This window comes from Durio zibethinus, chromosome 14, assembly GCF_047325235.1.
Source record: "Durio zibethinus cultivar Kanyao isolate XHJ-2024 chromosome 14, ASM4732523v1, whole genome shotgun sequence".
Classification (NCBI taxonomy): Eukaryota; Viridiplantae; Streptophyta; class Magnoliopsida; order Malvales; family Malvaceae; genus Durio; species Durio zibethinus.
In genome coordinates this window covers 24016704-24030523 of record NC_143175.1, presented here as the reverse complement: position 1 = coordinate 24030523, position 13820 = coordinate 24016704, and the positions used below count along the sequence as shown (strand labels likewise).

General features: G+C 30.6%; 1 protein-coding gene across 1 annotated transcript; it reads right to left on the bottom strand.

Annotated features, from left to right (window-relative positions):
• Positions 1 to 6712: 6712 nt before the first annotated feature.
• On the bottom strand, positions 6713 to 8039 carry LOC111294038 (aquaporin TIP1-1-like). Its single transcript, XM_022887180.2, has 2 exons — positions 7450 to 8039; positions 6713 to 7351 (listed from the first exon to the last, which is right to left on the bottom strand). The coding sequence occupies exons 1-2, from the start codon at positions 7831 to 7833 to the stop codon at positions 6980 to 6982; spliced, it is 756 nt and encodes a 251-aa protein (XP_022742915.1). The 5' UTR covers positions 7834 to 8039; the 3' UTR covers positions 6713 to 6979.
• Positions 8040 to 13820: the final 5781 nt, after the last annotated feature.

Here is a 13820-nt window from a genome sequence, read left to right as displayed (position 1 = left end):
GAAAGATGTAAACCCTTTATTTAGAAAAATCTTTCAAATACCATTATTGCCTCTCAGACTTTTAACATTTAAAGTTCATTACCTCTGGTCAGAGGAACCTTTTAACATTTAAAGTTTGTTGCCTCTAATCAGAGAAGCTTTTTAATTTTAAGAGCCTCGGGTCAGAGGACTCTATCAAAATTAGGTATGATTTGTAAAACCAAATGGCATAATCTATAAGTCCTCTCAAATTTTTAATTTAAAGTTTATTGCTTTTGGTTAAATGAGCCATTTAAAGTTCGTTGCCTCTAGTCAAATGAGCCTTTTTAACATTTAAAGTTTGTTGCTTTTGGTTAAAGGACCTTCTTTTAACATTTAAAGTTTGTTGCCTTTAGTTAAAAGAGCTTTTTTGAATTTAAAGTTCATTACCTCTGGTCAGAGGAGCTTTTATCATTTAAAGTTTGTTGCCTTTAGTTAAATGAGCACTTTTGAATCTAAAGTTTGTTGCCTCTGGTGAGAAAAGCCATTTTATTATTTAAATTTTATTGCCTTTGGTTAAAAGAGTACTTTTGAATTTGTTACCTCTGGTAAGAGAAGCCATTTTAACAGTTAACGTTTATTGCCTTTGGTTAAAGAAGTACTTTTAAATCTAAAGTTTGTTGCCTTTGATGAGAAGAGCTTTTCAACATTTAAAGTTTGTTGCCTTTGATTAAATGAGTTTTTTATCATTTAAAGTTGATTGCCTTTGGTTAAATGAGCTTTTCAACATTTAAAGTTTATTGTCTCTGGTCATAAGAGCCTTTTGAATTTAAAATTTTCATAACCTCTATTTAAAAGAGCCTTTTAAATTTTCTTTAAAAAAAAAAAAAACTTTATGTTCAACATTTCATCTTTTGTATGTATTTTGTCCGAACCAAATTGGTGTCTTTTTGTCTTTACTTTATATTCATGATTCTCATAAATAAGCAAAGAGGAACAGTTATAGACACCAATTTTGACTAACTAATTTTTTTATAGTTTACTATTAATATTGACATTATTATTAATCTTTTAAAAAAAGAAAAAAAATTAAAAAAAAAATTTTGATTCCAACTTTGGCAGCTGAAATCAAGTTACTAGAGTGATTTTTTTCCTTATGCATTACCTAACTTGGCAGCATGAAATCTGGTGACCAAAAGTCACTAGAAGACCTATAAATTTTCCACGAAAATATTCAAAAAGATTTGAGATTTGAAATCCAAAAAGCTCTATAAATAGAGCTAATTTTTGTGAAACAAAACAGATAAAAAACAAGGGGGAACAAGAGGGAATAATTAGGGGAACACACACAATTAAAAAAAAACAACAATAAACATAAAAAAAAAAATTCCTAAGAATGAAATTCTCGATCTAGGTTGTTTAAGATTTTTTTTTGAAAAATCTGGTTTTGAGAAGGTGTTTAGAAAATAAATAAGATTAATTTGAGATTTTTTTTGAAAAATTTTTGGGTCGCAAGAATTTGAACAAATTTGAATTTTCTAGCAACCATTTGAATTTTTCGACAACCGAAATTTGGGTTCATCGCCAGAATCTAAGAATTTTTTAATTTTTCGACACCAGTTGAAGTTTTCAACCATCGGTGCACGGTGACAATCATTCAAAAATTGGGTTGTCACGGCAATTGACGAAGGGTGCTGGGTTTTTGAGAAAGAGGCCCTGGGGTAAAAAGAGAAGGGAAAGAAAAAAATTTAAAAAAATAAAAAACAAGCCTTTTATAATCCCTTCAAAACGACGTCGTTTTGGATGTCTGAACCGAGTTCGATCCGTACAGGATCCCCGTGCTGACCCGCGCACCAACCCCACCCGTTTCGTAGGTTTTTCCTTTTTTTATTTTATTTATTTTATGTTGATTTTTTTATTTTTTCATGATATTATTGTTATTATTATTATTGTTATTTTATATTAATAATTCTTAAAATAAAAATAAAACTAAAATAACATAAAGACTTAAAAATATAATATGTAAAAAAATTAATTAATAATAATAACTATTTAAAAATAAAATTTTATTAGAAGCAAAAATATTATTTAAATTTCACCAATGTGTTGGGATAATTTAAAAAATAATTTTTGCTAAAAAATAATAAATAATAAGAAAAATGATAAATAAAAAAATAAAAATAAATTATTTAAATGAATCTTTTAAATGTAATTTTTAAAGAAAGCTAAAAAAGTTTAGTTTTCTTTAATTATTGCAAGTAAAAATAATTTTTTCGGATTTCACCATTGAGTTGGGATAATCCAAAATGATTTTTATTGTAATAAAGATTGATTTAGACAATGTAAAACAATAACAAAAAATAATAATAATTGATATTTTGAATATTTTAAAAAAAAATTGAAAGTGTTAGATTTTCTTTAATATAAGTAAGATATTAATATTTAGATTTCATTGGTGAATCGAAATAATTTAAATTTTTTTATAATAAAAATAATTAATAAATAATAAAAAGTTTTTAAAATAATCATAATAAAGATTAATTAATTAATTAATTCCCATTAACTATAAAAAAATGATTTTTATTTAAGACCTTGTCCAAAATTTAGATAATCTTAAAACTTGTTTAATAAATTTTAGGAACTCATCAAAGAGTCGTGATGTTCCTAAAATCTTTTTTAAAACAAATAAATAAAATATCTTATGATGAGATTTCAAAAATTTTATGAATGGTCAATTTTCTCGAAATATTTTTTAAATAGTGATTTTTTATAAATTTTATCAAAGCGTTGGAGAATTTATAAAATACGAAATAATAATAATATTATTAATTTCACAAAAAAAAATATTTTTTAGATAAATGTTAGGGAATTAAGTTTAAATAAAAAAAAAAGATCGCATTATCAAAATTAAATGATGACACATGTTTAATTAATATCGTTTTCGAACGGACGACATAAAGGTGCTGATACATTCCTCACTCGTAATCATACTCTTGGACCTAACTTTAATTTCGCAGACCTAAATTTTTTTTAATAAATCTTAATTAATTTTAAGATTTTTATTAAAAGATGATAATTTTGAGTGACTAATCACACCTTATAAAAAAGATTGATGACGATTCTAAAAATTTTTCACAAAGTCTAGCGATCAAGTCTCCTAGATGAAAATTCGTTATGACAATTAGGATTTAGGGTTTTGAAAAACCCAAAGTCTTAGCTATAGCTTATTTATTATTGCTTACATACACCGATTAGGTTGATGAAATTTTATAATTCTATTGGAAGAAGTGTCTGCAAATGTTTAGGTAGCCATGTTAAGCCTTGAACGACTGGATTAGTGATATAATGCTCTCCATTTTGAACAACCGGCAAGATGTAATTATCAAGAAAGAGAAAAAAAAAAAAAAAAAGAGGGAAAATTAGATGTTGTAACTTTAAATCATTCTCATTTTAAATTTTTTGATCACTCTTTGTAACTCAACTTCTTTCTCCATAGATCTTGAACACTTTATTGATTTGAACGTCAAAACATGTTTTTAAAAGTCAATTTCGATATTTTTTTAATTGTGTTTTCTTGTTATAGATACAAATTATCTTTCTAGTGACTTTCAAGTAACCATTTAACTTATTAGTTCTCAAAATATCATTGACAATGTTGCTATTGTCAGAATATAATTAAATGTAATAATTTAAAATATGACACGATAATATGATATAAAAATAATTCGAATAGAATATATAAAAATAATATGATTTAAAATTTTAAAAAAATCATAAGTAAGTTTAATAAAATTAAAAAAATTATATTTTATATTTTTATAACGACTTGAATTATAATAAATAATTTTTATATAAAATATAATATTTTATATAATATAATAATACGAATTGCTAGGCCTAAATGTAAAAGCCTTTGGGCGAAAGGTAATTTTGGAGATAAAAGAGAAGTTGCCAACCTATATATGGGAGAAAGGACACGACACAGTCGACTTGTCTCTCTTCATAAATTTGAAACTCCAAAATGCCCGACTGGATGTTGGAGTTTGTGAATCCAACACTGAGAAATCCAAGGGCTTTAAGACATAATGAGGCCCACATTCAAGTATCCACCTGTGGTTTATCATATGGCTATTGAGCTTGTATTTTTGTTCCTCTTGTGTTCTAAACCCAGTCACCAGCATTTGGGCTGAAAATGTCAACGCAGACTCAGAATTTTGTATCAAATGTTTGAGCCCAAGGGTGTTGGAATCTTCACTTTCCTATCATAAAATTTTAATTTTTTTCCTAATTTTAAATTATTTTAAATTTGTCCTAACAAGCTGTAAATAGTAGCCTGTTGATATTTCCATCAGAAAATATATTACAAGTTCTCCATTATAATTTTTGCATTCCCTGCTAGAATACGCAAAGAGTTTGGAGTCTGAAGATAATTGTTTATACCCAATTTTTTTAATACGGTTAAATTCATGAATAATATTTAAATTTAATTTTAAAATTTTTTAATATAATACTTGAATTATAAATCTTTTAACTAAAATAGTATTTATTCATAACGTGGTTAACTTTAAATAATAACATATAATAAACAAATAATATTCAAAGTATCACTCTAATAAAAATATTCATAGTTCAAGTATTTCATTAAAGATTTTTAAAATTTAGATATTTTATTAAATTATAATTTTTGAGATTATTTATGATATTAACTAAAGACTAAATCCTTCGAATTAATATCTCTATAATAAAGTTTGCACTTTATGTGATTTCTGATTCTTTTAATCCCAACGTGACTCATCAATCATATAATTATTGTCTTTGTGATAAAGTTTGCGCTTTATATGATCTTCTCCAAGTTGATATTAACAAATACAACTAGGAGTAAAATATATTATCTGTAAGCATATGAGCTGGATCACGTTTCTACTTTGGATAATCATAATGTGTCCATTAAAAAGTCACCTTCCTTTAATAATACGGGAACAAATTAAAAAACTTAAATGCTATATATAAATGGTAAATCCATAGCTATCAAAAAAAGATTAAAATTATTGTTTTTAACAGCGTTGAAAACTAAAAACATCAAGTCCCTGTTTAAATGGATAGTTGAAAACTGGCAGAGACGAGTTTAGGAGTACATTGTATTGATGCATGGTTCGAGCTCGATTTCTATTTTGAAAATCTCTTATTTAAATGGATAGTCATTTATGGTGGGCAGGAAGGGTGAGTTGAGCAGACTCTGAGTTACAGGTTTCCCATCATAAAAAAAATAACAAATAAGATGGTAGACTAGACTTTATTACCGAACTTATCAACCATCTTCCCAAATCCCATTCGCCACAACTCTCCTTGTATAGTTGTATATAATTTCCATGCTTCAAAAATCAATCATTCAATCATCACTCCATGTGAAATATTGTAAGGGTCACTCTCAAATAGAGCTGTTACTCTTCCTCTTTCGGTACAATATATATATGGCCATTATTCAGTACGATATTTAGGTATTTAAATTTTGGGAATAATTTGTATAAGCTGTCCTTCCTTCGTTGAAAGTCTTACAACAAAAGACATTTATTTGGAACGGCAGCACAATAGCAGTAGGCCCCAGAATCCACTTTCACGATCTTTTAAGGACAGTAATTGATCCCCCTCTAATTTGCGGTCACTTTTAAACCACGTACGTCCCAAAATCCCATTTGCTGGCAGTCATAAAAGGATCCAAACGGTATCATGTTACTACTTTTCCATTACTACTTTTTTGGCCCTAGCAATGCGAAGGGCTAAAGAGTTTCAAGTTTTATTAGCTGCAAAACACATGTAGAGTTTTGGTGCTTAATCAGGGATAAAATTTTTTGAATTAGGTGTTGAGATCAGCAGCACGTGTCAGTTGCTTGTTCAATTTATTCAAGCTTCAGTTATGGACGACGAATAATGAATTGTCTTGGTACGTAACAAACTGGCATTTTCCATTACTTACTTGGATTGGCAACGCAGGAGCTAACAACAAACTTGATCTCCAGCCAAGCACATGCCAACGCAAAAGTAAATACTCCAAGGTGGAATTAGCCTCTCCCAGTACTTTTCCAATTTGAAAACGAATTGTCCTGAAAAGTAGCACAAAAAATGGCAAGAACAAACAGGACAAGAAAAGTGGGTCCTATTGTAAAAATAATTGGCCAATGTTCTGTGCATGCTGGCTCTGAGGCTTCACGTGCCCTGTTACCCCTTGTAGCCATATCATTATTGAGAGGGAAAGAATCACTATGTCAATGTTGGTTCAGTATTTCAATAGCAAGTAGCAGTACTGACCAATGATTAAACTCATTCGTAGAAAAAGAAAACATGTTTCTTGTCATTAGAAGAAAATGTAGGCTTCGTTTTACACTCTCAGAAAGAATCAGTCGTATCGAAATGTCTTTTGACGATATATAATTTTTCAAGTTTAGTCTTCTTAACTTGAGTTTGGAGGGAAGGTTGCCGACTGTGATGGTGTATTTGGGAACATTATTTTGGTACAATCATCTTTTGTCGTAAATTTGTTTCCGTCTGATCAAAGTTGTTGGCTTGTACACTACTTGTTGCAAGATTTAATATTGATTTGTATGGGACAGAAGTCAGAAAAACAAGAAGAAGAGCTGGCATTGATTTATTTGGGGTCCTTTTTTATGGCAAAAAATAAAGAGTGATAAATTAATAATAAAAATAATTAAAGTAAAAGGAAAAGGAAAAAGAAAAAGAAATAGGAAATGCAATCATAGAAACAGAGAAGAGCTAAGACAAATTCATGACATTTACAGCCCTGGTTGTCATAAATAAAAATAGTCACTCAAATACCATTTTCCAGGGCATGCAATTGCAAACAACATGACCTGCCACCGCCATGCATGATGATCATGATAGAGGATCAGGATGAAAAGTAAACAAGATCAACGGGCACAAATTAAACACAGAATAGGGAACTCAACAAATTAAATTAAACCGGAGAAAATCGGCTTTTTGTGTGACAATTAATTAGAACCCCCGCTTAATATTCGGTAGTGGGGAGATGCTCATGAGTGTGGCTAATGAAGAAGAACTCGTAGATGAGCCCAGCGAGCCCACCACCAATAAGAGGTCCAGCCCAGTAGACCCAGTGGTTGTCCCAGGACCAGCTAACCAAGGCAGGTCCGAATGAAACAGCTGGGTTCATTGAGGCTCCATCGAAGGCCCCACCTGCCAAAATGTTGGCCCCCACAATTAAACCAATTGCCAATGGTGCGATCACTCCCAAACTCCCTTTTTTAGGATCAACGGCTGTGGCGTAGACTGTGTAAACCAATCCGAAAGTCATCACGATCTCGAAAACAAACGCGTTCCACACTCCCACTCCTGATGACAATCCAAAAGCTGGTACAGACTGCAAGCACCATAACAAAACCCAAATAAATAAATAAATAATAAATAAACTGACAATATCCAGATAAAGGAGTTGGTAGGGCGGTAAAAAAAAAATACCAGGCCGCTGGTAGCGAACTTAAGTAACAGGCAAGCGACGGTTGAGCCAAGGAGTTGGGCGATCCAGTAAATGATGCCACGTAAGAGAGTGATGTTCCCGCCAACGAAAGCACCGAAGGTGACAGCAGGGTTGACGTGGCCACCAGAGATATTGGCACCAACGGAGACAGCAACGAAAAGGGCGAAGCCGTGAGCTAGGGAGGCGGCTACGAGACCAGCTGGCGTGGTTGATCCGTTATCGGTCAGTTTGTTAAAGGCCATGCCTGAGCCTGATCCTGCGAAAACGAAGATTAGGGTTGATATGAACTCGGCCAAAGCTGCCTTAAGAGCATCTGGGTGAGTAGCCTCTTCGGGGCGGCCAACGGCTATGTTTCGGATCGGCATGTTTACCGTAAGATCAAAATCAAGCGGTCGGAATGGAGAGTGAAGATATCAGTGTGTTGTTTGAGTAAAGTATTGGCCTGCACTGGTCTCCACTTCTTAGCTTTGGTTCTTACTTATATTTGAAAGGGTCGTCCAAGCTGGCCGGGATTAATCGCTTACCGGTTGAAAATATGGAGAGAGGGTGTATTATTTGGAATGTGATTGGTGGACAGACTGAAAAACTATTGTTTATGGATACTTTTTTAAAAAGCTTTAGCCGAGCTACCGATCATCATTGTTAAGACAGCGAAGCAGAACAGTGTCACTGCTTTAGATGGATTAAATTGCCACGTGTCCCTGTCGAATAAGAGCCACGTGATGTGCGGCGTTTAGACCATTTTTGTTTCCTTTTTTCTGCTCCCTCTCTATATTGAAAGCTCGATTTTTTTTTTTTTATTTCTTTTGTAAATAAAAATATAAATAGAAAGAATAAGAGTAGAGTAGACTCGTCGAGGCAGAGAGACGACCATGACGCAGTACAATTTTGACACGTGGAAAAAGACAAGTGGTTGTCTGATCTGACGGATGAGGAATGTTGGGTTTGCAAAAACATTTTTTATCCAATATATATGGACATAATGGGAAGAACGTGAAGCATGGAATTGAAATTAATTTTTTGATTGAAAATTATTATTATTATTATTTTTGGTTTGAATGGGAATCTTTTGGATGGATAACCTCATGTGAGCTAAGAAAAATGAAAAAAAAAAATGAACAACTTGAATTATTAAAATTTATTAATTTTAATTATTTATTTTAATGTTGGGAGCTTGGAAAAATATTTAGTCAAATCATTTTGATTCCAAAATTATTGAATTGTCCCTTTTTTTATTTGAGCACTGTATTAATAGTATATATAATTAATTTCACCAAGTATTAACTTTAAATGTTAGAAAAAGAATAATTAAACTAAAATATCTCTCAATTAAATTTCTCATATATTAAGTTAAGAGTGGTAAATTTTGATAAATTAAAAAGTAAATTGTAAAAAAAATAAAAAAAATCAATCAAACCAACATATCTTTTTGCATGTTTTTTTGTCGTATGCTTTAGGTAAGAAAGATCTGACTATAGAAAAACTTCCACAAATCAAAATAAATGGAAGAACAAGAAATTACAACATTTAATGGGAATAATTAAAAAATCCTATACAGGGGAAACCTTGTCCACTCAAACAAAGTGAAATTAAAGTATTTCCATTTTCATTTTTGAATTATGAATATTAAAACAATGACCCAAGAAAAGTGCCATGGTAATTACAAAGATAACGTGCCTCTCTTTGCAAAAGAAAGCTTTAGCCTTCTAGCTCATGTTACGTTACTACCAATATATTTTTCTAATTAAAAGAATGTATACCTTCTCTGCTTTTATATATGATAAGGATTCTAATAATAATAATAGTAATAAATCTCTTTATAAACCTTTGTCATTTTGGGGTTATAATTTTACATTAATTTTTTTTAACTTTGCATATGTAATAAAATTAGGTTTTTTTAATAAAAGATAATGCACGTTGAAGATAATAAAAATAATTTAAAATGTCAAGATTTAAATTTTAAAATTATTAAATATTAATTATAATAATAATTACATAATAATTAAATTAAATCACAAATTTAAATTATATTTATATATCAATTGCAAAGGCTAGCCAGAGATGGTCCAACTCCCATTCCAGAGATAGACGTCACATACAAAAGGACTTTATTTCGTACCAACAATAAAAAAAGGACTTTATTAATTTTACTATAAAAAATAAAGGCTACCCAAATATAGGTTCCACTCATATAAGCCTAGGGCTAGGTCAATAAAATTATTGAATAAGACAGTTAATGCACAAATCGTCTTTTGGGATACCCTTTCCTGAAAATTTCAAATCTTACTGTTTTTTTTTTAGAAAAATTCTAGAGCAATTCAAAGATCTTCGAGTCTTTTTCTATCATCATTGACCATTTGTTACGCAATGATTAAAACCATGTTACAATTAAGTTCGTTTTTTATACATTTATTAAAAACATTTTTAAATTTTACAAAAATATTTAAAAGCCGTTATGTGTATTTTTTAAATATTATAATAAAATGTATGAAAGCTCTCTAATTTCTCAAATAAAGTTAATAATTAATTTATTAAATATTGAATATTCTGGGATTATAAATTAATCCTTTTTGGTGTTAATATATTATGATTAGATTATTATCGACAATGAAGGAAGATCTACCAACTCTATTGATGATTTATTCACCAACTAGTAAATTATTTATCCACCATTTTCCTGATAGAGACAAGATTTTGCAGCTTTTTTTTTTTTGTCGGTATATTTGAACTTTTGCAAATTCAACCACATGTATGATTCATAGAATGGAGAGCTAGAAACGTCCATTACTCTGTTTTGTATTGAACAATTTGCGACCGTGATTCTCCATATAATTTTAAAATGAGAAAGTGTCTCATAATTTTATTTTTTTTTTGGGAAAATTTAAGTATGCAAATGAAAAAGTTGAAAAAAATAAAAGATAGAAGTTCGAATTTTATTATTATTATTATTTCTTTTTTTATTGATTGAATAAAAAAAGAACGATCCGTACATGTAGAAAATGAGGTAAAAATCACGAAGCTTGAATGCATTAATCATCATTTAGGAGAAACACTTAAAATTGAGTTTTGTTGCTTTTTTTTCAAGTTTCAGTTTGTGTTTTCCAGTGAAATTAATGGAAGGGAAGTGAAGAGGGAAAAGAGCAGCGAGGCACGTGAATGGCGGAGCCATAAACATAAGGAAGAACAAAAGCATGTCATGTACCAGGCTGGCACTGGTGGTTTGGTCGGGCACAATAATTACCAAGCCCTTGAGTGCCAGCTGTAGGCAAGTGGTGTAGGCCCACCCCCGATCCTTCTTACTCCTCGTCACATTCTAGTCAACCTAGCCTCAATAGAGCAAGTGGTTCGTTTCTTTTATCAGTATGATTTTAAAATATACACTTTGATATTAAATTAATATATTCAAATATTTTTTAAAAATATTTTTAATGTAATTTTACAAAGATTAAATTTAGATTAATAAGAAAATAACTTTTTTTCTTATAATTAAACAAATACATAGCGCACTTGTGTTTATTTATATTTTTTTTATAAAAAATTCACAAAAAAAAAATTATTCAAATTTTAAATTAAAATAAAATATATTGTACTTAATATCTGTAGATAAATGGTTGTAAATAAATTTATTTATAATCATCCTCATTGTTATCATCATTTCTCTTATATATAATAATAATAATTAGTAGTAGTAGTTGAGAAATAATAGCATTTATTACGTTACAAAGGCACATAAATTTTTTGACAAAAATTTCTCATTATCGAAACAACTTTTTTGGGTAATTGCAGAATCAAATTTGGGACCCACAGGGCACAGCCATGAAAGTGCATGCAATTGGCGTACATAAATGGAGCGTAGCAGTAGTGAAACGAAAGTCTTCATCAAAGGACCTTTTGGGCCATATGAACAGAAACAAAATTGTATTATAATCGGGCAGGCACAATCAGGTAGGTTTTCATTTTTGGACAATCGAGCTAGCCACTAGGAATCTTTTTGCCTGTGTTGTCACCCTCTCATTACCGATGAAAGAGACCTAGAGACCTTGGTTATCAGATGATCAACTTCGGTAAAACTCAATTTACTTGACCCAATTGTCAATTGTACTTTGCAGAGAGTGTCCAATCTTCTTTAATAATGAACAGAAGTCTGAGAATTTACATCATAATTTTATACCTATTTTTTTATTACTAAGAAAAAAATTAAAGATATTAATTTTATTCATATTTGAAAAAAAATTTAATTTTTCCCTTAAATAAAAATAGATATTAAGTTTTATAGGTGAAATGAAAATGTGTGTTATTTTAAATTTTTTATTAAGTACGAGAATGAAAACATATAATATAACATCTATCTTGTACCAATATCTTATATTTATATATTAAGTAAATAAATTTTTAGTTTAGATTATTTAAAATGTATATATTTACAAAAAAATTCTATAAATGTGTAAAATAAAAATAAAAAAATTTAAAATATAAATTTTTATTTTTATTTAAAAAAAATTATGGATATAAGAATTATTTTTACTCATTAAATATCTGTAAGAATGAGAATATGATAATTTTAAAATATGTATGCATACTGAGATTGATCCAACTATAAAAATGAAGAATATTCTACCTGTTTTGTACCATTCACATTAACATCCCTAAATAGAAGTCATGATCCTTATTCAGTATAAGTAAATTTTTTACGAGAAAAAATCATTGGCCATTAAACAAGCAAACAAAAGGAAAATAAAGAACCATTGAAATTAATTATATTTATATAAAACTTTATGGGTGAAATTGAAAATAAAATTAAAACGTCAATATCAATGCGGTGAAATATAAAGATCACTGAAATGATACTACCGGATACTATATTTTAAAGCTGAATTTTCACGGGGTTTCTTTTTTTTGTCAAGTTCAATGGCATCTCACCATTTGAATGAACTTGTGTGATGAAAAGTGAGAAGTTGATTATGTTTTTCGTAATTTATTAATGCTTTTTAATTCTTACCTTCTCTGGAAATCATTCTCTTTTATCGAACAAGGCTCCTGCCATTGATATTGAAAGTGGAGTTAAAGCAGTTTTATGTGTATATTTTGCAACCTGGATGTTCGAAGCTCGTGTTAAGGAACTCCAGGCTTTGGTTTTTCAGAGGGAATGCTAGAAATACCAGGCCGAACGCAAATCCAGGGTCCAATAATGGAAACTTATTGGGTTCAAACTTTAAATTTACAGATTTGATTTGCTAATCAGACAAGCCGAGTAGGCGGAGCCCACATGCTAGGGATAGTCATGGCCTGACCCAAAACTGATCCGACCATCAAGATTGTCAAGGGTTTTGTGCTTGTGATTTGTTGGTGCTGGGCCACTTTCCTGATTTTTGATGCTCTAACTGCTGTGGTTGTGAATCTGCGATTCCATTTGCAGATTTCTTTAAGTGCATGTTTCTTCATGTCATTAAACAAAACGGGGGTCAATAACTTGGCTCATGATCAGCTAGCTCAGGTAGAGTTGGATTGGACAATGGGAATCTATGGTGGGACTAGTGACCCCATGACATCAAGTGCCCTTTTTATCTCTCAATCTGATATTTTCTTCAAACTTTTTCATTAATAGGATATTGATCAAAGGCCTAGGTAGCTATCCAAAAACACATAATTTTCACAACCAAGACGTTCACATGTGCAAAGTTCATCGATAAACAAGCAAAAAGAAGAATGTAGTAAAACCAGAGAACTTTTGGTGGAGTGGGCATGAAGTCGTTATCTTTGGGAAGAAGGACATGTCGTTGGTTACCTTGTCTTTGCCCTACTGGAGTGGGGTGTGCGTAGTTGCAACTTCTAAAGTGGTTTACTCAAAAAGCATCACACTATAACCACAACTACCCGAACGAACCTCCCCATTACCACCAGTAAGTTCAACAGAACAAAGCATTGAATTAGAACAAGAAATTAACTAAGGATTGGATTGCTGTCTGATTAACCTGGCCAAAAGCATGTTGTTAATACTACTTGATTGCATTATGCGTTGAAAAAAAAGTTGAGAAAACAAGAAAAGAGCATGAAAGCAAAGAACAAATTTAAAAGAAAAAGAAATTCCATTATTTTTAAGTTCACCAACCAAATAAAAATATGGAGAAATTGTTTTGAGTTTGATGCTTTACTTTAGGTCACTAACTACTGCTGATGCTGGCGTTTGCACTTACGTGCCTTTCACAATCCCTTGTTACTTCGTTCCCAATAATTCCTCACGCCAAGAATCTCTCCCATCCTCAACAATAAACATACTCCTCTTCCCGAATCCAATTATATTCACTTCATAATCACTCGCTTGTACGATTGGGAACCACCCCCCCCCCCCCCC